Source organism: Tenebrio molitor, chromosome 8, assembly GCF_963966145.1.
Source record: "Tenebrio molitor chromosome 8, icTenMoli1.1, whole genome shotgun sequence".
NCBI lineage: Eukaryota > Metazoa > Arthropoda > Insecta > Coleoptera > Tenebrionidae > Tenebrio > Tenebrio molitor.
The window spans coordinates 7,784,614-7,807,352 of record NC_091053.1 but is presented as its reverse complement, the minus strand read 5'-3'; the positions used below and the strand labels follow the sequence as shown (position 1 = coordinate 7,807,352).

The window sequence follows — 22,739 nt, the reverse complement described above, 5'->3', positions numbered from 1 at the left end:
GATGATAATTAACTTACTCTTACAAATGTAAAATGTTGCTCTTGTTAATCTTATAAATTGTTTCCCTTATCTTATAATAATAATAAAATGCACAATTATAATTTCAACGTCTAAAATTCATAAAATATCATTTTTATTAAGTAGCGTTTGAGACCATAAATTGTCTACGCCCATGTTTTGACCGCTTATGTGCATATGATTTTGCTACGACGTGACCGATAATTTGCAACGCTTGCTCTGATTTGGATTCTTGTTGATCACTCTGTATGTAATCGATAAGTGTATCTATAACATGCATGAAATTAAAAAATTAAAGGTAAAGAGCATATTGAAAGTATTGTTCAATTTTTTTGCAGTATACAGGGTGTAACAGAAATAAGTGCATTAATTTTAACTGATAATAGAACTCATCAAAAGGAACAACTTTTCTCTCTGCCATTTTGGCGTAAAACGTTGCGTAATGGCTTAAAAGTAGGAAAAACTTTCCTAAAACCGTTCATATCTCCAAAACTAAGCTACCTAAAAACGTGAAACAACCAGATTCTTACGAAGTGGATTTTTTGCTATACGGGTAGATTTATTTGAATTTCGATTTCGGCGTTAAAACACGTTTTCTGGATGAAAATAGATGTTTTTTTCATATTAGCGCTGATCTCAATTAGCCATTGCAGTATTTAGTGGCGTCGGGCTATTTTAGTGAAAAATCTCTCCAATTTTTTTTTTGGAATTAATGATCGTTTTTCGGCAAAGTGGTAGATAGAAAAGTTGTTCCTTTTGACGAGTTCTATTACCAGTTAAAATTAATGCACCTATTTCTGTTACACCCTGTATAAAGTAATTGTTAAAATCCATAATAAATGTCTTGCAATATTTGACTGACCTGTAGATGATCTTCAGTAAGCAGTCTGGTAAGCACTAACCAAGCACAATTAATTAATCTAATTTTAAAGTCACAGCCCACTTTGACTATAAATTTAAATGATCTCAAGGTACCTAACACCCCTGCTATGATAGGTTCGTTCAGGGAGTCTCCACATAGCAGAGGTGGAACAAAACAAAGTATTACATACAACAAATAAAATAACAACAGCAACTGTCCAGAACCTAAACCTGACTTAAAACAAAGCGGCATCGTGAAATAAATAATATAATATTAAAAACAGGCACGGTAAATGGGATGAGTAAAACCCCCAAAAAACATCCACAAAAGATGGCGCACCATAATCTTTTCAATCGCTAAAGTTACACAACATGTGGCATAAAATTCCACAACAAGGCTCAAGAATCAAGGTTACAATAACCAACGGCCTAACTGAATATTACGCTCCTCTAACTCTCATCTCCTTCGGGTAGCATGCGGTTTCCGATCACGGAGTTAACATAGCTTTCGCCTCCTGTCTCTTAAGCTTGTTTGACACGATACTAAATTTTTGAGAAAATTTACTAGTAAATGAGAGAGGACCAATGAACGATCAGGATCTGACAAAGAGAGACTATGATCCTGATCGTTCATTGGTCCTGTCGAGGGTCTCTCTCATTTTCTAACAAATTTACTACGAAATGTAGCATCGTGTCAAACAAGCTTTAGTCTCTACCCTGACGCCGCATTCGTCCAAGTCCCTGCGACACCTAACACGTTATGGGTGCAGTGCCTCTGGCTTGTGTGCTGCGAAACGCCACCGCGGAGACCACAGATGATGAAGCAGAGGCCGTCCACCAGAGGCGGTGTAAAGCTACACGGCCAGGGTCACGCGGCATGGCAAAGCCCCGTGGAGACGACGACGGCAATTCCACGTCCGGCCCCCTTGGTGTGCTCTCATTTTTCACTGCAACGTGGTAAATCTGCCCGCGCGTCAACAACCTAACTTCGGCCAAACACGTGCTAACGGTTTTCTTTGTGGCAAATGGATGGTCGTTCCCTAAATGGACTGCTGTTTTCCCTATTTACGTCGCCCCGAGCTCGTACGTACCCAGAGAATTTCCCCAAACCCGTAATTCTTACTTCTCCCGTGCATTATAGGAATAACCAAAGCGAAACAACATACCTGTTGACCACGTGTTGTAAGTCAGGATATACTATGGATTTGATTCCATTGGGACATTACACTAAAATGAACGACTGGAGATTTGTAACAGCAAACACTCAATTTTCAATTAAAACAATGAAAGCGACCGGTTAGCAAAACACCTCCGTTCACTTCGAGAGCTGAAAGTCGAATCCTTGGGTTTCCTGTACCAACAGTACGCAATAAAAGAACCAAATAGTTTCTTTTCTGTTTGTTTCAGCGGCGGCAATTTGAATTAAAATTGGGGTATTACAATATTATTATTAATTTCATCAATTTTCAACTGTAATTACACCTGAGGTTTTTTTTGTCGGGATAAAATTGAATTTTTTTACGATAATTTGGTTGCTTGGTAAATTGACGACACAAACCACCCGATTAAAAAACTCGTCCTTCGGACTCGTTTTTTTACCTGGTGGTTTGTGGAGTCAATTTACCAAAAAGAAACCAAAGTAGAGTTTAAAAAATTAAATTTTATCCTGGACAAAAAAAACCTCGAGCGTAATTCGATGAGATAATTTAATGAATAATAATAGGTAGGTAATTATGAAAAATTGAATTAGCCATTTTGCACTTCAATTTATTACAAGCTGTGTCAATGTTTAAGATTGTTGGTTCGTTATCATAACAACACACAATAATCAGGTTCGAAATAGTTTGCCATGGAAGTTTAAGCACATTTTATCCCGATGCAAAGTTAGGGCTAACTTTATCTGATGTCAAAGTGACAAATGCATCGCGGCTTATGGGATTTTTTATACATTGTAGCATAAATCACGAATGTAGTACCAAAGCGCCCCGTACTACCCCTTTCGAAGCGCTACCGTCGCCAGCGAGAATCAACTCCCTGGGCCCCTACCATCCCATCAGCTGCGCGCCGAAGGAGCGTGCGGGACCATCTCCAGTAAGGCTATAAAAGGGACGCACGCATGGACAATTATTCATTATTATTCGAGCTCCTTCAAGAGTCTCACTTTGTTAACTTTGTTTACCTTAATGTAAATAAACTATTTACACAACAAACACTGTTAAAAGTGGCGCTACAACATGGGGCCCGATGTTAAAAGTGGCGCTACAACGTGGAGCCCGATGTTAAAAATGACACCCAACTTCGGGCCAAAAATCCACGACCCACCAACAGAGTTCAAGCACTGAGCACGGTCTTACTCTGAAAATCCAAAAATCCAACAGAGTTCAAGCACTGATCACGGTCTTACTCTAAAAATTCCAAAGTCCACGACTCAACACAGAGTTTAAGCACTGACAGGCACTGAAGACGGTCCACCCGGTCTTACTCTAAGAGTCTCCTTCGTCCAAAAATTGAACGACAGAGTTCAAGCACTGATCACGGTCTTACTCTAAAAATTCCAAAGTACCCACGACTCAACACAGAGTTCAAGCACTGACAGGCACTGAAGACGGTCCACCCGGTCTTACTCTAAGAGTCTCCATCGTCCAAAATTGAACGACAGAGTTTACGCACTGAAAGGCACTGACAACGGTCCAACCGGTCTTACTCTATCAATCCAAAAACGATCGCCACCAAAAGCCCGTCCCTTTGCAACGTCGCAGCCCCCCGACTGAACGACGCCATGGCCATCCAAATGTTCCAGCAGTGGATGACTCGACTTGGACCGACGACGACGCCGGTCGCCGCTAGTGCAACACAGGTTTGCTGCTACGGATGCCAACGTCCTGGTATCCACCGGAAAAATTGTCCAACCTGCAACGTAACCGACTACGGGACCAGCGCTCTCAATGGGTTCTGCACCCTGAACCCCATGGCACCACTACGAAGCCCAACAGTTTCGGTATCTATATCCGGTGTACAAGAGTCCGCCATCGCAGATACCGTCGCCTGCTACAGCGTCGCCAGCGCCGGTCTCGACAAACACTTGTTAGCAACCGGCCACCCAACGCAAAAGGTAATCGTGAAAGCCACCCTCGCCGACAACGACGCCAGAGAAAATAGACCTCTGCCTCCAACAAGTAGAATCACGCAACCAGCTATACACGACGGACGAAACGTCTGGAATGTATACCAGACTCAAGGTAGTAGTGACTACATTATGCAAGACGCAGCCGACGCTCAAATGGATTACGAAATGGAATCTAGTTCCGGGTACGACAGCCCTATAAGAATCCAACTAGCCACTTTGCATCTTCGCCCTGTGGAAGGGGCCTCACTCCCAGAGAACGAAAAAGAACGACTCAACTCCCTGCTGGATCAGCACGCCGAGTTATTCGCGAAAACTGGACCTCCAACCCCCTTCGCACAGTACCGAATCGATACTGGTGACAGCACCCTGATCGCTTCTCCCCCGTATCGACTCACTCCGGGTAAGAGACAGACTACCCAGACAGAAATTCACGCCATGTTAGAAGCCTTCCAAACGTTAAAGAAGCAGCTCACTGGCACCTCTGTCCTCCGGACAGCTGATCCTACCTGCACTCTTGACGCAGCCTTACTCCAGGGGGAGGCGCCCGAGGAATGCCCCATCGAGTACACTAGCCGCCTTCTCACCAAGACGGAAAGGAACTACTCAACCAGAGAAAGAGAAGTATTGGCCAATGTATGGACAATTAATAAATTTCGCAGCTACGTCAAAGAGAGCAGCTAGTCGTCATCATTGATTGTCGACCATTACCTTGGTTCATCGCCCTGAAGCCACCCCACGACTTCTTCAACTCCACGAAAGCTGGAAGGAAGCTCGAGACACCCATGAAAAGGAGCAAGCTCGCCCCTCGACGAGACGGCCCCTACATCGTTCTCCAGCAGAACGGCCCTACGAGCTATGTCCTAGCTGCCCGAGACAAACCAGCAGAGCCCCTTGGTACCTACCACGTCTCGCAACTCACTCCGTATCTGGAATCTGAGGACGCCGCGCCCAAACCGATTCACCCGATCAAGAACCGCGGCAGACCCCGAAAGAATCAGGTCCAATAATCGGGCCGATTCTATTAGACCTGAGGGGGAGGATGTAGCATAAATCACGAATGTAGTACCAAAGCGGCCCGTACTACCCCTTTCGAAGCGCTACCGTCGCCAGCGAGAATCAACTCGCTGGGCCCCTACCATCCCATCAGCTGCGCGCCGACGGAGCGTGCGGGACCATCTCCAGTCAGGCTATAAAAGGAATGCACGCATGGACAATTATTCATTATTATTCACTTAATCATTCGAGCTCCCTCAAGAGTCTCACTGCAAACCTTTGTTAACTTTGTTTACCTTAATGTAAATAAACTATTTACAACACAAACAATGTTAAAACATGAATTAAATTATCGCAAATATTGCCCCACACAATTCGTCGAGGTTATTTAACCGATGCTGGAAAAATTCTTGTATCATATTCAAAGTCTCGTTTGTGGTGTGTGCAGGAGCACCGTCTTGTTGGAAATACCCGTTCACAATTTCATCATCATGAAACTGTTCAAGAAATACGGAATTCTCTGCAAATACCTAAACTGTTCAAGAAATACGGAATTCTCAGCAAATACCTAAGCGTTCAATGCATGGATCCAGACAATTTATGATTTCAAACGCCACTTTATTAGCTATTAACATACCTAGCGATGTTATGATTATTATAACCACCGCAGATGTCGGTTTGAAATCCGAGCTCGTAGAGCGAGGATTTTAAGACATCTAAGGTTGTTATGATTCATAACATCCGTTGTTTGTTCAATAGTTTACCGGTTTCAGAATAAGCCGAAGAGAATTTAAAACAATTAAATCCAAAAACTCGTTTTAAAATAGATTGAGTTGATCGCGTTTGCATGATATGTTCAGCTGCCGTAGTTACAGTTCAGTTGTTATTTATAAATAAATTTTTACATTTAAAATGGATTCTGTAATTAGTGAATTGCCAGAAAATATTTTAAACGCAGCGGGTGAAGCTCTGAACAGCCTAATTCCTGAAAAATCAAAAGAACGGTATGACAAAGCCTATAATGTTTTCAAGCAGTGGCAAAGTGAAAACCATACTATGGTTATTGAAGAAAATGTTCTTCTGGCATACTTTCAGGAATTGGTAAGTTATTCCAAATGCTAATTTGTGAGGTTTTTAAATCTTTCTATTGTAGTCTAAGAAGCACAGCCCTTCTTCATTGTGGGTGTATTATTCAATGCTGCGGAGCACAGTTGGCATCTATGAAAATAGAGACATAAAAATTTTTCTAAAACTGTTTGCTTTTATAAAGAGGCAGAACGTCGGCAACGAAGTGAAGAAAGCGAAAGTTCTGTCTGATGATCAATTTAAAAAGTTCTTGATAGAAGCACAAGAGGAGGAGTATTTGCTGACCAAAGTATGTTGACACACTATTGCAGTTCGATTTAAGAATTGTAAATCTTACGTTATTTTTAGGTTGTTGTAATTTTCGGACTATTTGGAGCATGTCGTTGTGATGAAATATATAACCTGTCAGTAAATTATGTTAAAGAGGAAGGCTCCGTTTTGATTGTAAAAATTAATCATGCTAAGAATTACAAACCGAGATTTTTTACCGTTGTCCCCGATGGTGCTATAAATTCTGTTCAAATCGTTAAAAAGTACATGGGTCTTCGACCAAAACACACAAAGCACGAACACTTTTTTGTTTTTTACAATCGAGGAAAATGTAGCGTGCAACGAGTAGGTATCCATAAGATTTCTTCTGTTCCTAAAATGGTTGCTACTTTCCTGGGCCTACCCAACGTTGAACAATACACTGGTCACTCCTTGAGGCGCAGTTCTGCCACAATTCTGGCCAACACGGGAGGAAACGTAACCGATCTGAAAAGGCTGGGCGGATGGAGGAGTTCGACTGTAGCTGAGGGCTACGTAGAGGAATCAGTAGAAAACAAAATTAAGATAGCAAAAAGAATGTTTGGCCATGCAGAGTCTGGCACTTCCAGTTCAACAATGCGAAGCGAAATTACTTGTAACAATAATTCAACAGAAGTAGTGCACACAGCTTCTTCACGAGTGGAGACTTCAGAGATATCTTTCCCAGGAATGACCATCTCTAATTTGAAAGAATGTACGATTAATGTCTATTTTGGCAAATAGGAGTAGTGGTAGATTTTTAATTGTCGTTGTTTCTACATACCTACATTTTTTATTTTTTTTTTTTAATTAATAATAAATAGTTAGATATTGTCTTCATTTGTTGATTGTTGTTGACATGTCACTATTGTCACTATGGCAATATTACCCTACAGTATAACTGTACTACTACAGTTATGACTCCATAACTGTACTAGTACAGTTATGACTCACCTACCATCCAACTTTTGTGAATGTAAACCAACGCTTAACTATACTGAAACCGGTAAAATAAATAATACCTTATGAATTTTAGACATTAAGAATGGGTAATTTACCAGCTTTATTGTCAAACGTGACGCCACTGGTAAGCAGATTTTTTGCTGAAATCTCAGGGAAACATCAATTTTAAAGCAACCGTGCTGTGTTAACATACGAGTAGAAAACAACTTTTCAATTCGGCAAAGTTTACAGATCTTTATTGTAATTGTAAGCAACAATTATCCCAGAAGAAGTGGTAAAATGGGTTTTTTGAACTCACTAACTTTAAAAGACATTCCGCGAACGCAAAAGTTAACCGCGAACCTAGATTTCGCACACTAGTGCTTCAAAATCATCCAAAAAGTATTTGCCCTTTTGAGCATTCTGAAAATAATTTGACTTGATAATAATAAAATCTGGTTTACAAAACGTAATTTCTCCAATTTGGATGTTGAAAATTTCGAAAGAATGAAAATAAATCGCTATTAATTCGATTGACACTTGGGCAAGCGCCATCTATTCATTAAATTGGAAACATTGGGTAATAATTTAAAAATGCTAATGTTTGTTTCAAAAAATATTGTACATACAATCCTCGATGCCCGAAGACGTATTCGGCACATTCGCGCAAATGATGCGCTCATTCGCGAAAAATGTCTTCCCGCACTTGGTTCGTAAATAACTATTACCGTTGAAGAAAAAGCATTTTTATTCGAATGTCACTTTCGAAACGGAGTGAATAGGCAACCAATAAAATGACTGTGCATAACAAGCCTAATTCTGTGTACTATGGCGGCCAAAAAATTTCGGCCGTCATTTTTCCGTCATTTCAAAAAAATCGGTGTAGTCCATTCCTTATTGTCATTATGATTGATGTTTTTACTTGTCACTTTTGAAAGTCAAGCAAAATGCCATCGGTATCAAATTTTAATAAAATCAAAATAGTAACTCTTGCACAAAGAGGAATGTCCCAAGCTCAGATTTCGATGGACCTTCGTATACCTAAAAGTACAATTTCGTCCATTCTTCAGAAATGGAGACAAAATGGAATGGAACTATTGAAAGACGCCAAGGCTCAGGGAGGCCTAGCACATTTACTGCACAAGAAGATAATATGCTTCTCAATAGATTACGCAATAGCCCTTTTATGACGGCTGTTGAAGGGGTAAATACAAGCAAATACAACGGAAAGGAGCGGTCGATTTTCGGCAAACATATAGGCATGGATTTTAGTAGATAGACCTGGGCTAATGTTGTCTCTAGAAGATCGGCTCAACAGTGATGTTTATGTTAGGATTCTTGAAGACGTGATGATGCCTTTAGTTTCAAGAATTTTTCCGAATTTTAACTTCATATTTCAACAAGACAATTGTTCAATGCATTCAGCACATAGGATAGCAGAATGGTAGCATAAACGTTCTTGATTGGCAGTCCAGATTTTTGGTTCGTAATTTGCAACAACGACAAGTGATTCGGAATAGGGCAGAACTTTTGACTGCGATTACTAATGCATGGCAATCATTAAATAGGAATTATCACAGAGATTTATGCCTCTCCATCTCGCGTCGTGTAAGACGAGTTATTGACGCCAATGGAGCAATGACCAAGTATTGATTTTAAACTTCATTCATTTTATCTTTTGATTTAGTTTAAGTACTTAAACAAAAATAAATGTTTCATTTCCTTGTCTTTGCCTTAATGTTTTTCGTTTGATTTTTTAAAAACTACGGCATACTCGTGTAATTTCCACGGTTCTCTGTTTGGTACTTTAATCCAAAAATAGCCGCAAGTCTGCCTCTAGTCTCTAGTGCCACTAGCGACTAGCGGTCGTGTGGTAATTTTGTAAGAGTGGAACTTGTCCTTTGTATTCGCTAAATTTGAACTGATGGACTGAATGACAGATTGTCAAAATGACAATAACGATAACAAAGCGAGGTTATTGGTGCTTAAGGGTAGTTTACACTTCATGTCAGGGCCTTGAAAGTGACGGACGAAATTTTTTGGCCGCAATAGTACGAACAACGTAACACAAACATTTCCATAAAACAAAAGATGAGGTAGCACCCTTGCTTTGTTTTGTTTTTTTTTTTGATTATTTGATCGCTAACTATTCAATAACGAATTACACAACACTGCAGACTCTGCTATAAGAAATCTTCCCAAATATTATATCGTTCTCTTCTTGTTTTGCTATCATTCGAGTTATAGGGAATTCTTTGATCAGCCAGGAGAAGAATTTACCTATCCTCGTCTGGCTGCCCTTCGACTACCACCAACCAGTAATTTTCGAAACTGTTTTCTTCTACTTCAGGGTCATGTAAACTCATTGATGAATTTATATTTTATTATTCCATAATACACGTTGAAACGCAATGCCATTTAATCAGAGACACGTTCAGACATTTGCAGAAAATGTTTGCTTCTGATAGTGGAGTTGTAAGAGCTGGAAACGAGGAAAGTAGTGGAATGCACAGAATCCTAGTGGAGTGTGTAAACCAATACAACTAAGTACACAACTAAGAAAAATATGAACACTCCCAATTTATTCTAATTTAGTCATTTTCCGCTCTACTCAAATACTCGTGGAAACAAACAAATCTTGATGGTTCAGTTCATTTGTTCTTTTTTGACTATGCACCAGTTGTCCACGGTAAATATAAGATGTCATTTTTTTTGGTCACTCCAATTGTTTTGCTTTAGGCGAAAGCAATGAGTAACGACTTTTTCCGAGCGATAGTTTCTTTTTCGTTTTCATTTTCCCACTGGATTATAAGACATTTAAGGCGGTAGGTAAAAGATAGACATTATCACAGTTTTACAAGGATGTTTTTATAGATACTTAATGCAAAAATCTTTACATGGCACTGAAGAACACAAGTAAGTGAAATGCGAGGAAACAAAAAATTAAAAACTGCAAGTTGAATTTTTGTGTCAGAGGCGTAGGAGTAGATATGTATGAATAGAAATAAATTACAAATGTAAATGAATTAATTAAATTAATAGAAATAAAACAGCAGGCTTTCTCTATTTTTTTTGTAAGAAAAGAGAAACAAAAAGTGAACACTATTGTAAAATGTAAATTTTTTAAATACATTTTTCACGACACATTTTATGTTCTTATCGATTTATTCAGGTTGTTGACCTCCTGTTGAGACTATTTTCCTTATTTATTCAAATTAATGTCCACCTTAGCACATTAATTTGTGGTAAAATATTAATTCCAGTGACTTGACAAAATTACGCAATATCTGATGAAGATTTTTAAAACATTTCATCTTCCAGAACTAGTTGAATATTTTCAGAAAGAAGAAAACACTTGTGATGTAATTCTTATCAATATTGTAAATCTGGTCGCATTGTCTTATTTATATTTTTATTACTCACCGTGACTATGTGTTTTCTATTTTTGTTAATTGAGTAATTGGTTCAGATCAACTGAAATAATAGCACATTATATCATTAAGAGTAGAAGTGTCTCTTTTTGTGCTAAGCCCAGAGATTGAAGAGCGAAACGCAGTTGAGGTCGACAACTGGGCGAAGCACAAAAAGAGCTTCTACTCTGAATGATATATACAGGATGTCCCAGAACTCGCGCCCCAGAGAAAACAGACAAATGCCGACAACAATCTCGATTCTAAAAATGCAAACGAAGAACAATTAATGGCTTGCTTAAGAGAGTTGTGAGACATCTAAGATCCACCAATTCCAGAAAGGGAACTCTGAGGAGTTAATGTGAATAAAATCGGTTGCTAAGTTTATAAATTGTCACAATTAAATAATGTCAGAATGACATGTCCGCTAAAGTGTCAACATCAATATGTTAGGTTAAGGCAGATGTCATTCAAAATGTCACATTCGCCATCGATCACATGAATATATGTATTTTTATTTTTTTAAATAAAACAACAAATGGCGGTTCTGAAAAGAACCTTGTTTATTCTAATGCACGTGAGCTTATCGTACAAAACAGGAAGATAAGGTGTAACACAAGCCAAAAGGGATTATAAAACGAAAAATAAATACAATCAGAGGAAGTGCTCAAAGTGGCCACCATTCATTTGCAAGCATAACCGTGCGACCGTGCCAGTCGCAAAAGATTCAGTTTAGATTTCGTAACCAGTAATTGTGGCAAAAGCTTCCTGAACGCAACTCCTGAATTGTTCTCCTGTAGCAATAAGGCAATAGGACTGCACAGGCCAGTGTCGTGGACCACCACCGCAAATTGGAAAGTTCTGCATTCAAAAATTCTCCATTCAAAGTTCTGGGTGAATGTCTCGGGCTTACCGTGCAGGAAATTCAAAAGGTCCTACCTAAAGATGTAGCTGATATGTAAACTAATTTCTATTGAAGACATACCACACGATTCACTAATAGACCAACCCACAAATTTATATAAAATCGTTGCTGAAATGCTCTTGAAAATAGAGCATGTGGATTTACTTAATTTCCACATTCTCCCTAAATTATCAACATTTTCACATAATCCGCTGCAGAATACATGATGAAAGAGCACGGTTGACCACGACGGCGGTACTACTAAAGCGATTTGAAGTGAATTGAATGAAATTTTGACACTGACGTTTCTCAAAAGTTTCATAGCCGGTCAGTTTATTGAAAACGTAATAAAATATGCAACCTAGCAACAATTACGGGAAATAGACCTGGATGGCTTAAAATGCTTTGATTGGTCGAATTAAACTGTTCTTTTCTTGAATATCGTTCAACATAGAAAAATTTTTCATTGGGATTATTTATTTGTCCTTTTATGAAGATTTCTCCTTTTTTCTCTGGGGCGCGAGTTCTGGGACACGTGTATAATATGCTATTTTATCTTCGAGCGGATCACAAAAAAAAAATCGAACATGAACTCACTTATTTATTTTTCTTTTCCTGCAGTTACAATCTTCAAATTTTAAAGCACTAGTAATTTCTACTTCCCTTGTTATTGGTGCTTGAAGTTTCGATAATATTAGTAAAGTCTACATTCTATCCGATGTACTTTCTGCAAATTTCCACGTAAAACTTTCCCAAAATGGTGAATGATTGCGATTTATAATTTCTAGTATCCTGAACTTTTACTACGATAGCAGAGCTCAAATTTTCGATATCTCTCATTGTCAAATTGCTGATTTCATTGCATCGAAAGCGGTCACACTTAGTGACAAGTAAGGCCTAACCTACAATAATAATTTATAATTCTTCCTCTAGCGAACTCAGAAATTTTACCTATGTAGTCAGAAACTTTGCAGCAGGAGCAATTATGTAGAAATCATACACTTTTCGCCGCAGACTGTGGTCGGATTAGATCTACACTGAGTTTGCCGCAATCTGCATCAATTTTGGAGCCGTCGCTCGCCGTGCATTTCGTTTTCTAACAGTACACACTTACTTCAGATGTTCGGGTTCGCTAAATACAACAAACGTTATCAAAACGTCAACAGCAAACGGTTACAACTTACAACTGTTTAGCTATTAACACTGAAGGGCAATTTTGCGCTATTTTTGACATTTGTTTGACATTTGATCTGACATCCATGGACACGCCCACAAGTCCCACAAGGGACGGCTTGTCTTTAACCACAGTCGAATCGATTAAATATTAGATAATAATTTCGTTATTTAGCTTTTTTAGAGGCTTTATTTTAATGGGGATAATTTATTTATTAAATATTTCGTGTAATTGATAGTTGTAATTGATAAATAAATTGTTACAAATACCTTAGTTTGACCCGGTCGAGTCACCTGTGGGACACTTCTACTCCACTCAAAAAAAAAATGACAGTTTAACCGTTTCTATGGAGATACACAAAGGCGTGATTTTCGACCGCTTGAAGATAATAGTTATTTATGTGACGAGCTTAGTAAATTAATCTTTACGGGCGCGCTGGCACTTGTTGGACGAGTGACGTAAGGAACGAGTCTCCATAAGCCAGTAAGCCCAGTAAAAATTAATTGCTAAGCGAGTTGCATACAAACTTTTATTTCCACCGTCAGCCTTTAAATTTCGTTTTTTAATTGTTATTTATGTTTATAAAAATTTTGTAATGAAAGGCGGTGGGACAATTATTATACCTACGTCGTCATGGTGTTGAGATAAACAACAAAAATACTGTCAGAAGTTTTGTGAAATTTGTTGCAAAATGAAAGAAAAGAAAGAATGGCTTTAATGCCGATGAAGACTTTGAAGGCGATTTTCATGAAGCGCAAGAAAATAACCACGGAATTACCAACGCTGCAAGTGCGGTTCTCTACTGATTCGATCCCAGGGGCGATATGAAAATGACTTTTGAAACGGATCAAAATGCATTATTAACGGTAATTGCAACAATTGATAGTTAAATTTATTTGTGTTTGTAATAAACTTTAAAAAAAAATCATTTAATTAGTTTTGATTATTTATTTTTTGATGGGCCTTGTAAAGTCTTTACAGGTCTCTTCTACGTGCCTGTTAAATATTACAGGGCTCTGCCTGTAATTATCCATTTACTTAGTTACCACAAATGTCTATAAAGTGTCATTTACTTAGAAGATGGAAATAAAATGAAATTATACATTCGTATGGGAATATCGTCCTATTGCCGGCCTAGTCCGGCTAAAAGTAGGGATTTTGAGTTGTCATCGTTTTCGGTTGGCATGTGCCATCAGGATTCTGTCAGGTGTCAATTTTAATTCTGTGCATGGCTCGCTAAAATTGTTTTTCTATTCACAATATCGTACAAACCTCAAAAAAGTAATATTTAACTAAAATTAATTAACAAAAATTACGTTTTGAGCGACTTCTTGACTATGTATTTATTATACCAAATTTTTCAGGTAAATGTCAAAAAAAACAAATTAATTAAATTTAATAAATGTCAGGAAACAAGAGCGATGCTGATTTTTAAATTTAAATGTTTCAGTGTTGCCAACACAAAAAAAGTTCCTAATGCCAATTATTAAAACAAGTGCTTTAATTTTTATTTAACAAATATCTGCAGAAGTCGACACAAAAAATGTTGTGAATACACGTCCAGAAACAGTTTTGCGAGTACTCGCATTTGCAAGCCTCGGCTATCCGTCTCGGCCCGCAAATTTACTCGCATTGGAAAACGTGCCGTTTCTGGCCTAGTGATACAAACTATTATATCATCATTATATGCTCAAATCAATTTAAGACGGAATTATTTTAGTAAATAATAAATACACGATAACGAGTCGAATAGGATCACACTCCTAAAAATTAAAGGGCAGGGATAGTTACGTTTGATAAAATATTTATTTATAAAATTGGGAAAGTATGATTGCTGCATTGTATCAAAGGGATGCCCTAATTAAGTATTAAGTACGAGAAAAAGCGCTTCAAAGACTCTAGTATTTAATTTTTTACCCACAATGTAATAGCATTAATTAAATTTGCCCTTCAGACAGCCTACGCCCATAATTAAATTTTCATTAAGCCAAAATTGTTTATTTTTACGGTGCTAGACAGTGCATCGCCAGTGAACTTCATAGATCGCCTGAGAAAGGATAGATACTAACTCCAGTCTTTCATGTGTTGGTGACTACTTAGTGCGATTTAAAGTAACGTAAGTGTTGTAGATCCTAGTATACATTTTTGAAGATATAATTTTTAAATTCCACCATTTTAAACATTCAACAACTAAAGCATGAGTGGTCAAAGTAACGTAAGCTATAAGTTAAAAAAATGTACAAAAATAACTACAAATTTTTTAAGTTTAGCTTAATTGTTTCTCTAGTTAATAACGATGAAAGTTTTTTGGACTGTGTTCTTTTCATTAATTTTTTCTAATGTTTAATGTTAACATTAAAATCACAAATTTTAGTTTTAGCAAAATAGACAAATCAACTTTAGAAATGAAATTATATCGTCCATTGTAAAAATAATCACAATTCGTTGAAAAGAAACATGAACATTGAATAAGAATAAGTGAAATTACAATTACCTAATAATTATATTAATATCGTAAAAAGAAAACAAATTAACATTATATTTTATTGAGTTTAAATCTAAACAAAAGAAAGTAAGTTGAATTAAAATAACCGTTCTTGCTTTTTCATATTCGGCAATTTATCAATAACCTTGATACGTTATAACTTATAGCCGTTTCTACATTTCTTCAACTCCTCCCAAAATCCACCAGCACCGCACTATCTCGCGGAACCCCCGGCGGAGCATCTCAACAGCCAGGGAGGAGGCGAGCTCCGTCTGCAGCTCAGCTTCGCCAGGGTGTCGCAACACCCGCCAACATCTCTTGTACGCTTGTTGCCGGCTCTTTTGGGTCGTAACAGTACCTATATTATTATTGTTTATCAAACAAATGCGACTTGAATTACACAAGAAACAAACACATTGTAAATATTTTGTTATCAACAATAGAATTATTCTCACAGTTTCATAGGTCCAGTCTCTTCCACTATCAAAAACCTTAGCAGCGTGCCCTACTAACAGTAGTGACACTCTTTATTTTTATTAAAATTTAAGTCTTGTTATCTCTTACTCTTAGGGCTCGATACTAAGTTTTGTTTTGTTAATACCGTGCGATCAAAAATAAAAGAAAATCGAGATTGCCATGATTAATACACTTCAGTTGGCAGCACGTAAAAATTTAATTCAAATGTCACTACAATGGTAATTGTCATTATTAATTATTGACTACTAGCTGACCCGACAGACGTTGTCTTGTCCAAATTTCAATACCTAAATTTGTTTGTGATCCTTTTGTGAATTTGCGAAAAGCTATTGGAAATGTGTAAACAAGGTAAAAATGAGGAATTTTACATGGGAGATGAATTCTATCGGCAGTATTCTACACCGCTGAAATGCTGGAAATGTGTGATGTGCCTGGAATGTGATCGAGTTGGAACCATGCGGTTTTGTTCCAGAATTTAAGTCACAATTTAAGTAAGTCAGAATTTCATGTCTAAACAAATGATTTATTTTCTTCCATTAAATTTGAAATCACAATGAATCTCAAGCAGTTTTATTGGGTGATTCAAAATGATTGTGAATAAGTATTGCAATGATGTACCAAAACTTATGTGGCAACTGTGTGAATGGGATTTGTATGACATTTCATAAGCGTATATTTGATTTTTTTAATTCCATTACACGTTGATTTGACAATTTTAAAAATTACGCGACTTTGAACTGTCAAAAAAATGTCAACTCTATCCTACCCACACAGTTGCCACATAAATTTTCGTACATAGTTGCCAGATTTATCCACAATTATTTTGAATCACCCAATATTTACATTTCGATTGGAAGATCGATGTTCAAGTAAACAATCCGATTGGTTTGATTCCTGATTTCACAATCAGTTGTCAAATGACATTTGTGCATGTAGGCAAATAAATTGGAATAGAAATAAAACAACTATGTTGGACATTTGTTGAACAGATCGCGAAACAACACAAAAGTAAAAGCAAATGTAATTTTTTTTTTAATTTACTAGATTGCGTTTTTCCAGATTTTTCTTCAAATCAATTGAAAACAAAAAAAGAAAACGTCAAGAAAATATTGCGCGTTCAAAAGAAATTCTGGGCTGGGAAGGCGTTGGAAACCGTCAATTATTGTGCTTTTTTAAAGCGTAGATTAATTGGAGCATGTTGACAGCTAACCTATTACAACTATTTACAAAATTCAACAATTATAATCAATCGAGTTAAAATGAACAAGATCGGTCCAAAAATGGACTTTTGGGGAAAACTTAATAGAGAGCGTGACATTCAAGAGAGGAATATTTACGATCACGTGAATTATATTGTTGTCGTCAGAGAAACGTAACGTGCAACGTCTCCATTCGTATTTATTAACTACAACAATTATAAAATAATTGTCTCGTAACCTCCTCCAGTTATTTCTTGTCTTATATTTTCTCTCTTTCCCAGATCTGCTACCGTCTCCTGGGCAAAATGCACCAACCCGTGAACCTCCCACAAGGCCTGAAGCACACCATTTTTTTACTCAAGTGTATCGGCGAGTGGTGCTACCCCGACGAACACATCTACAAAATATACAAGTATACTGTCGCTTCTGTCCTCGTCTCGACCTTCATTCTCTCCACTCTTTACACTTTTCTGAATTTGGACGATCCTGAAGTGGCCAAGATCACCTACTATATACCATCCATGACCATCGTGCCTATAAAACACGTGCTATTTCGCACAAATTTTCCGAAGATTTTAAAATTGATGTATATTTTGGAATCGCAACACGACCAAATCAGACGAGAAGAACAGAAAAACATTGTAAATAAGTCGACTCTGTTAGCAAGAAATCTTCTCAAATATTATATCGCTCTTTTCTTGTTTGCCATCATTGGAGTTATAGGGAATCCTTTGATCAACCAAGAGAAGAGTTTACCCATCCTCGTGTGGCTGCCCTTCGACTACCACCAACCAGTAATTTTCGAAACTGTTTTCTTCTACTTCAGCGTCACTGCAGTGTACTTTTCCTGTGTAAACTTGTTGACGGATTTATTTTTTTACAATTCTATGATACACGTCGAAACGCAATGCGATTTAATCAGTGACACGTTCAGACATTTGCAGACAATTTCTGCTTCTGGTAGTGATGTTGTAAGAGCTGGAATCGATAAAAGTAGTGGAATGCACAGAATCCTAGTGGAGTGTATAAATCAATACAAGGTTACTCATGAGTAAGAGGAATGTGGACGCACCCATTTTCTTCTAATTTATGCATTTTCAGCTTCACTCAAATACTCGTAGACTGCTACAAAGAAATCTTGATGGTTCAGTTCGCTTGTTCATTTTTGTCCATAATTATGACCATGAACCAGTTGTCCATGGTAAACAGAAGATATCATTTTTCACGTCACTAATTGTTTTCTTTTAGGCGGAAGCAATGAGTAGCGACTTTTTCCGACTGATATTTTTCCAGATGGCTGCCACAGGAGAGATTTTTCTCTATTGCTATTTTGGCAACAGAACCATCGAGAAAGTACGACTCACAAGATTGTCTAGAATAGAATAAAATTTTTGTTTTCAGAGTGAATTGTTATATTATGCCAGTTACGAGTCAATTTGGTACAATACTTCCAAGGAACTAAAAAAAGACTTACTCATTTTTATGGAGCAGTTGAAAAATCCTATAGTTCTGTTCGTCTGGAACATTTTCCCACTGAATTATAAGACATTCAAGGCCGTAGGTACTAAGACAGAAATTATGACAGTTTTTCAAGGATGTTTCTAGATAATGCAAAAATCTTGGAGTTTTTACATGGCACTGAAGAACACAAGTGAAATGCGAGGAAACAAAAAATAAAAAAAGAAATAAAAACAAAACTGAAAGCTCTCTATTTTTTTAGAAGGAAAGAGAAACAAAAAGTGAGCACCCAAGAGGACAAACAAGCACAACACATTATTCTAAAATGTTTGTGAAATTTTTAAATACATTTTTCACAACACATTTTATGTTTTTATTGATTTATTCAGGTTTCTTGACATCCTGTTTAGACAATTTTCCTTATTTATTAAAATTAGTGTCCACCTTAGCATTTCAATGAGCGGTAAAAAATTAATTCCAGTGATTTGATAAAATTACACACTATCTGATGAAGATTTTTTATACATTACATCTTCCAGAACTAGTTGAATACTTTCAAAAAGAAGAAAACACTTCTGATGTAATTCTTATCAATATTGCAAATCTGGTCGCATTGTCTTATTTGCATTTTTATTACTCACAGTGATTATGCGTTTTCTATTTTAAACAAAAACAAATTGTTGGAAAATTAATAAACATCAGAAGAGCCTGTGACGGTAGAACACTGAAGATTTTAAACAAGAAATATTTCATTGAAAAAAACTAGCTTTACAGTACCGTAGCCAACGTTAAATGAACTAGCCGTGCTCAAGTAAATTTGGCAACAATGTCCACAGACCTAGGACCGAGTCAGTTTGTGCAGATTTGCATGTGTGTACACAGTGATCTTAACGTTTTAAACTTCAGAAAACTGTGTTTATTTCCAAAATTTTAAGCTACCAAGTTGTTTAAAAGTTGAAGGGAATTTAGTATAGAGTTTGTGAAATAAATTGTGGCATTTTCTTCTGGAATTAAAGCCGTCAACTTGGTGGAAGTTAAACCGAGACAAACCTAACCTAACTTTTGTGTGTTAAACGAAATATCGTTAGTTCTAACTTCTAACAGGTATTTAAAATTTAAATATTCAAACATGCCTAGTAGGTGTTGTGTAACAGGCTGTAAAAGTAATTACGACTCGTCTTTAAGAAATGCACAAAACAATCGCGGTGTGAGTGTTTTCAAATTTCCCAAAAATGTAGAGCGCAAACAAGCATGGTTAAAAGCAATCTCTGGAAAAAACTTCAGCTTCAAGTGTGGTCTGTCAATTACGTTTTAGTTTTGATGATATGATTTTATATGATAAACATTTGCAACCTGATGGAAGCCGTAAACAATTGATTTTAAAAAGCCCCAGACTAAAAGATGCGGCTGTTCCTAGCGTGTTTCCAAATTTAGCATCTTATCTATCAAAGCCAGCAATTAAAGAGAGAACTGATCCAGAGTTTAGGCGTGAAACAATTTCTAAAAGGCAAAACGATGAAGTAGAGAATTTTATGAAAGCAGATATAATATACAATTTTAATGATTTAATAACAACATTTTCAATCGAACTTAATTTGATTGGCTGGGAACATAAAATTGTTGAATTTGGTATATATTTTTTTACATTGAATTTTAATGATTCTTTAAATATTGAGACAAAAATTTATATTAATGAATCTCGTCAAGTAAAAGATTTTTATAAAAGGAGAAGAATTAACTCCACAAGTTATTTAGTTACTTATTACGAAGAATTTTTCTTATTGTGGATTAGGCCTACTGGGGAAACCACAGTAAAAAAACGCATCTTGCACTCTACCTCTACGGTGATGAGGAAAAGTATGTATTATAGCACAGCGCCTTTGTTATAAATATCTATTCTGTCTGTAAAAAAAAGTTTGCTTCCCCTTCTGATTTTGTTACGAGCCGCTACTGCTGGACAGTGTAAAATCAGATATCATCAATTCTTCACTCCATGGGGGTAAGATGGGAATTATAATAATCATCTAATAAACAATGTCAATTTATTGAGAACGTGTAAAAACGCGCCTTTATGTTTATTAGGCGTTCCATGTTTGGCGGTTCACCCGGTCCGCCATTCTGAACGATTGCGGCGTTGCCTTTTTCTCAGCACGGCTAGTTATTTAACGTTGGCTACGACAGTACACAACCCTTGTCTTACTGCTCTGCACCATATCATTGAGTACAAGATGAATTTCTTGCTTAATATTGCAATGCAAGTCTGCTGTAACTCTTCTGGGGTGCTGCCTCATCAACTTTCTTGATGATGTTTTAGTTGGACCATCTTTACACTTTGACACTGTGTTTTTGCTAACTCCTGAGCATCTCGCAGTGACCTTTAAGAAAAATACTTTTAACCCTTGACTAATCTGACCTAATCAATGATGATGTCAATAAAATTATGATATAATACTATTTTGTGTTATAAGGTATGAAAAGCAACCTCCAGTGGACTTTCAGTTGTAAGTTTTTCATTTATGAAAAATGAATAAGCACTTGCATCATCCTCTGGGCTGCTGGGTTACCAGCTACAGTCAAATAGCTTCGGGTTGCTTACAAAACAGTTTTAAAGCAATATAATTAAATAAAAAATATTATCTTCATCCCTTTGCATCAGTCAAGATATTGTTCCTGATATCACTAAAGGGATTTATGTTTATAAATAGAAATGTCACTTAAAAAAGGCACTCGAAGGTAAACCATAGGGAACTTATAGAACAGAAACAAACTAAAACAACAAACTAACTAATCTTAAAACCTTGGAAAGTTTAAACACCACAAAAAAAAATAGTTAAGCAAGAAATAACGAACAAAACACACATTACTCGGAGGTTAACAATACAAAGGAACAAACTAACTTATCCCAGATAATTAAGAAGATATAAATACAACAAAATACCTCACTTGAAGACGAAAGAGCAAATAAACCACACACGGTGTTGACGATTCAAAATGAACAGCTGTAATTTGACAATTTGCTGTGACAGCATAAATTGGCGTAGGATTACAATGCGCGCGAAATTATTTCAAAGGTACCACCACTAGCTATTTATGCACCAAGGGCGTTACAACGATGATTACGCCCGGAGAACGATAAATCCAACTCGAGGGCTTTAGCCCGAGAGATGGATATTGTTCGATGGGCGTAATCATTCGGTGACGCCGTGGTGCATAGATTTTATTTTTCACTATACGTGTTCTTAAAAAAAAAAAATTGGCGTCTTTGCAATTATGAATTGATGAGGGCGTTATGAATTCATTACGCCCGCTTATTCTTATTACGCCCTGTTTTATTCCCCGGTTGTTAAGGACATGTTTACGTATTTCGTATCCTAGGAGTTATCATGCAATTATACTAAAGTGAAAAATAAAATACATAATTTATTTTATTAATTTTTTTTGTATTGTATTCTAGTGCATTTTGTAGTGTTGGGTTACAAGCCTACAATTTAAACTCTCCCAATCTCTCGCTGGACGGAGTTTAACAATTTAATTAAAGATACAGAACACGATAGTGATCTTGTTTGTCTGTTACATAATGCGGATAAATATTGACTTTTTTTAACCACAGAATTTCCAAATATTTTACTTTGAAACTATGATGCATCATGCTTTTAAATTGTGAATTTTTCAGATGTTCACCTAGTTGGTGCCAAGAAAACCGCAAATCATTATTTTTTGCCGCCACAAGGACCTTTTGCTATATTCCACCCTTTATTATTGTTTTTTGAGAGTATTAGTAAGCTCGATAGAGTTTACTTGTTTGGACCGAAATTGGAACAATAGATGCATCTAACTTTTCATCATCAAGGCTTCTTTCATATTCTTCAGATGGAGCATTGTTGAATGGTGCTATTTTCTAAGCACTGTTTTTCTGTAATTTCACTCTATCACTGTTACTTACAGTTCTTTATAAAAGTCGTATTCACTAATCACTGTTAGGCTGTTATTGAAACATTCGCCCAGTTGCTGACCTCGACTTCATCTCGGTCTTCAATCTCTGGGCTTAGCACAAAAAGACTTACTTCTACTCTTAATGATATAATCTTTCCATATTGTTACACAATTCGGCAGGGAAGTACTTACATCCCGAATATCGCCGTTTGTTAAGAGGAAATGCTTTTCATATTAGAATTTCTAGTTATAAACTGTAAATTTTGTACATTTACAAACAGTTACGTCAGTAAGAATAACAATTTTGGCGATTATATTCCCTTTTTGGCCTCCTCAACTCTAAATGACATGTTTATACATTTTGAACAGCAAGGGTATCGTGAT

The 22,739-nt window shown here is 36.8% G+C and overlaps 3 protein-coding genes across 3 annotated transcripts; all 3 read left to right on the top strand.

Moving 5' to 3' along the window:
• Positions 1 to 106: 106 nt before the first annotated feature.
• On the top strand, positions 107 to 5,467 carry LOC138136602 (uncharacterized). Its single transcript, XM_069055837.1, has 2 exons — positions 107 to 1,962; positions 2,021 to 5,467. Exon 2 carries the CDS (start codon positions 3,659 to 3,661, stop codon positions 4,685 to 4,687), a length of 1,029 nt encoding a protein of 342 aa, XP_068911938.1. The 5' UTR covers positions 107 to 1,962; positions 2,021 to 3,658; the 3' UTR covers positions 4,688 to 5,467.
• Positions 5,468 to 5,873: 406 nt separating this feature from the next.
• Positions 5,874 to 7,213, top strand: LOC138136930 (uncharacterized). Its single transcript, XM_069056236.1, has 3 exons — positions 5,874 to 6,100; positions 6,153 to 6,374; positions 6,434 to 7,213. The coding sequence occupies exons 1-3, from the start codon at positions 5,912 to 5,914 to the stop codon at positions 7,115 to 7,117; spliced, it is 1,095 nt and encodes a 364-aa protein (XP_068912337.1). The 5' UTR covers positions 5,874 to 5,911; the 3' UTR covers positions 7,118 to 7,213.
• Positions 7,214 to 16,016: 8,803 nt separating this feature from the next.
• LOC138137215 (odorant receptor Or1-like) lies at positions 16,017 to 18,722 on the top strand. Its single transcript, XM_069056533.1, has 6 exons — positions 16,017 to 16,256; positions 17,246 to 18,015; positions 18,066 to 18,165; positions 18,213 to 18,317; positions 18,366 to 18,521; positions 18,570 to 18,722. The coding sequence occupies exons 2-6, from the start codon at positions 17,270 to 17,272 to the stop codon at positions 18,639 to 18,641; spliced, it is 1,179 nt and encodes a 392-aa protein (XP_068912634.1). The 5' UTR covers positions 16,017 to 16,256; positions 17,246 to 17,269; the 3' UTR covers positions 18,642 to 18,722.
• Positions 18,723 to 22,739: the final 4,017 nt, after the last annotated feature.

Excerpts from the sequence above, each read along its gene's own strand:
- LOC138136602 (XM_069055837.1), top strand. The coding sequence starts at position 3,659 with ATGGCCATCCAAATGTTCCAGCAGTGGATGACTCGACTTGGACCGACG.
- LOC138136930 (XM_069056236.1), top strand. The coding sequence starts at position 5,912 with ATGGATTCTGTAATTAGTGAATTGCCAGAAAATATTTTAAACGCAGCG. Across the intron at positions 6,101-6,152 it reads TGGCATACTTTCAGGAATTG|TCTAAGAAGCACAGCCCTTC; the intron begins GTAAGTTATTCC and ends TTTCTATTGTAG. Across the intron at positions 6,375-6,433 it reads AGGAGTATTTGCTGACCAAA|GTTGTTGTAATTTTCGGACT; the intron begins GTATGTTGACAC and ends CGTTATTTTTAG.
- LOC138137215 (XM_069056533.1), top strand. The coding sequence starts at position 17,270 with ATGCACCAACCCGTGAACCTCCCACAAGGCCTGAAGCACACCATTTTT. Across the intron at positions 18,016-18,065 it reads CAATACAAGGTTACTCATGA|CTTCACTCAAATACTCGTAG; the intron begins GTAAGAGGAATG and ends ATGCATTTTCAG. Across the intron at positions 18,166-18,212 it reads CCATGAACCAGTTGTCCATG|GCGGAAGCAATGAGTAGCGA; the intron begins GTAAACAGAAGA and ends GTTTTCTTTTAG.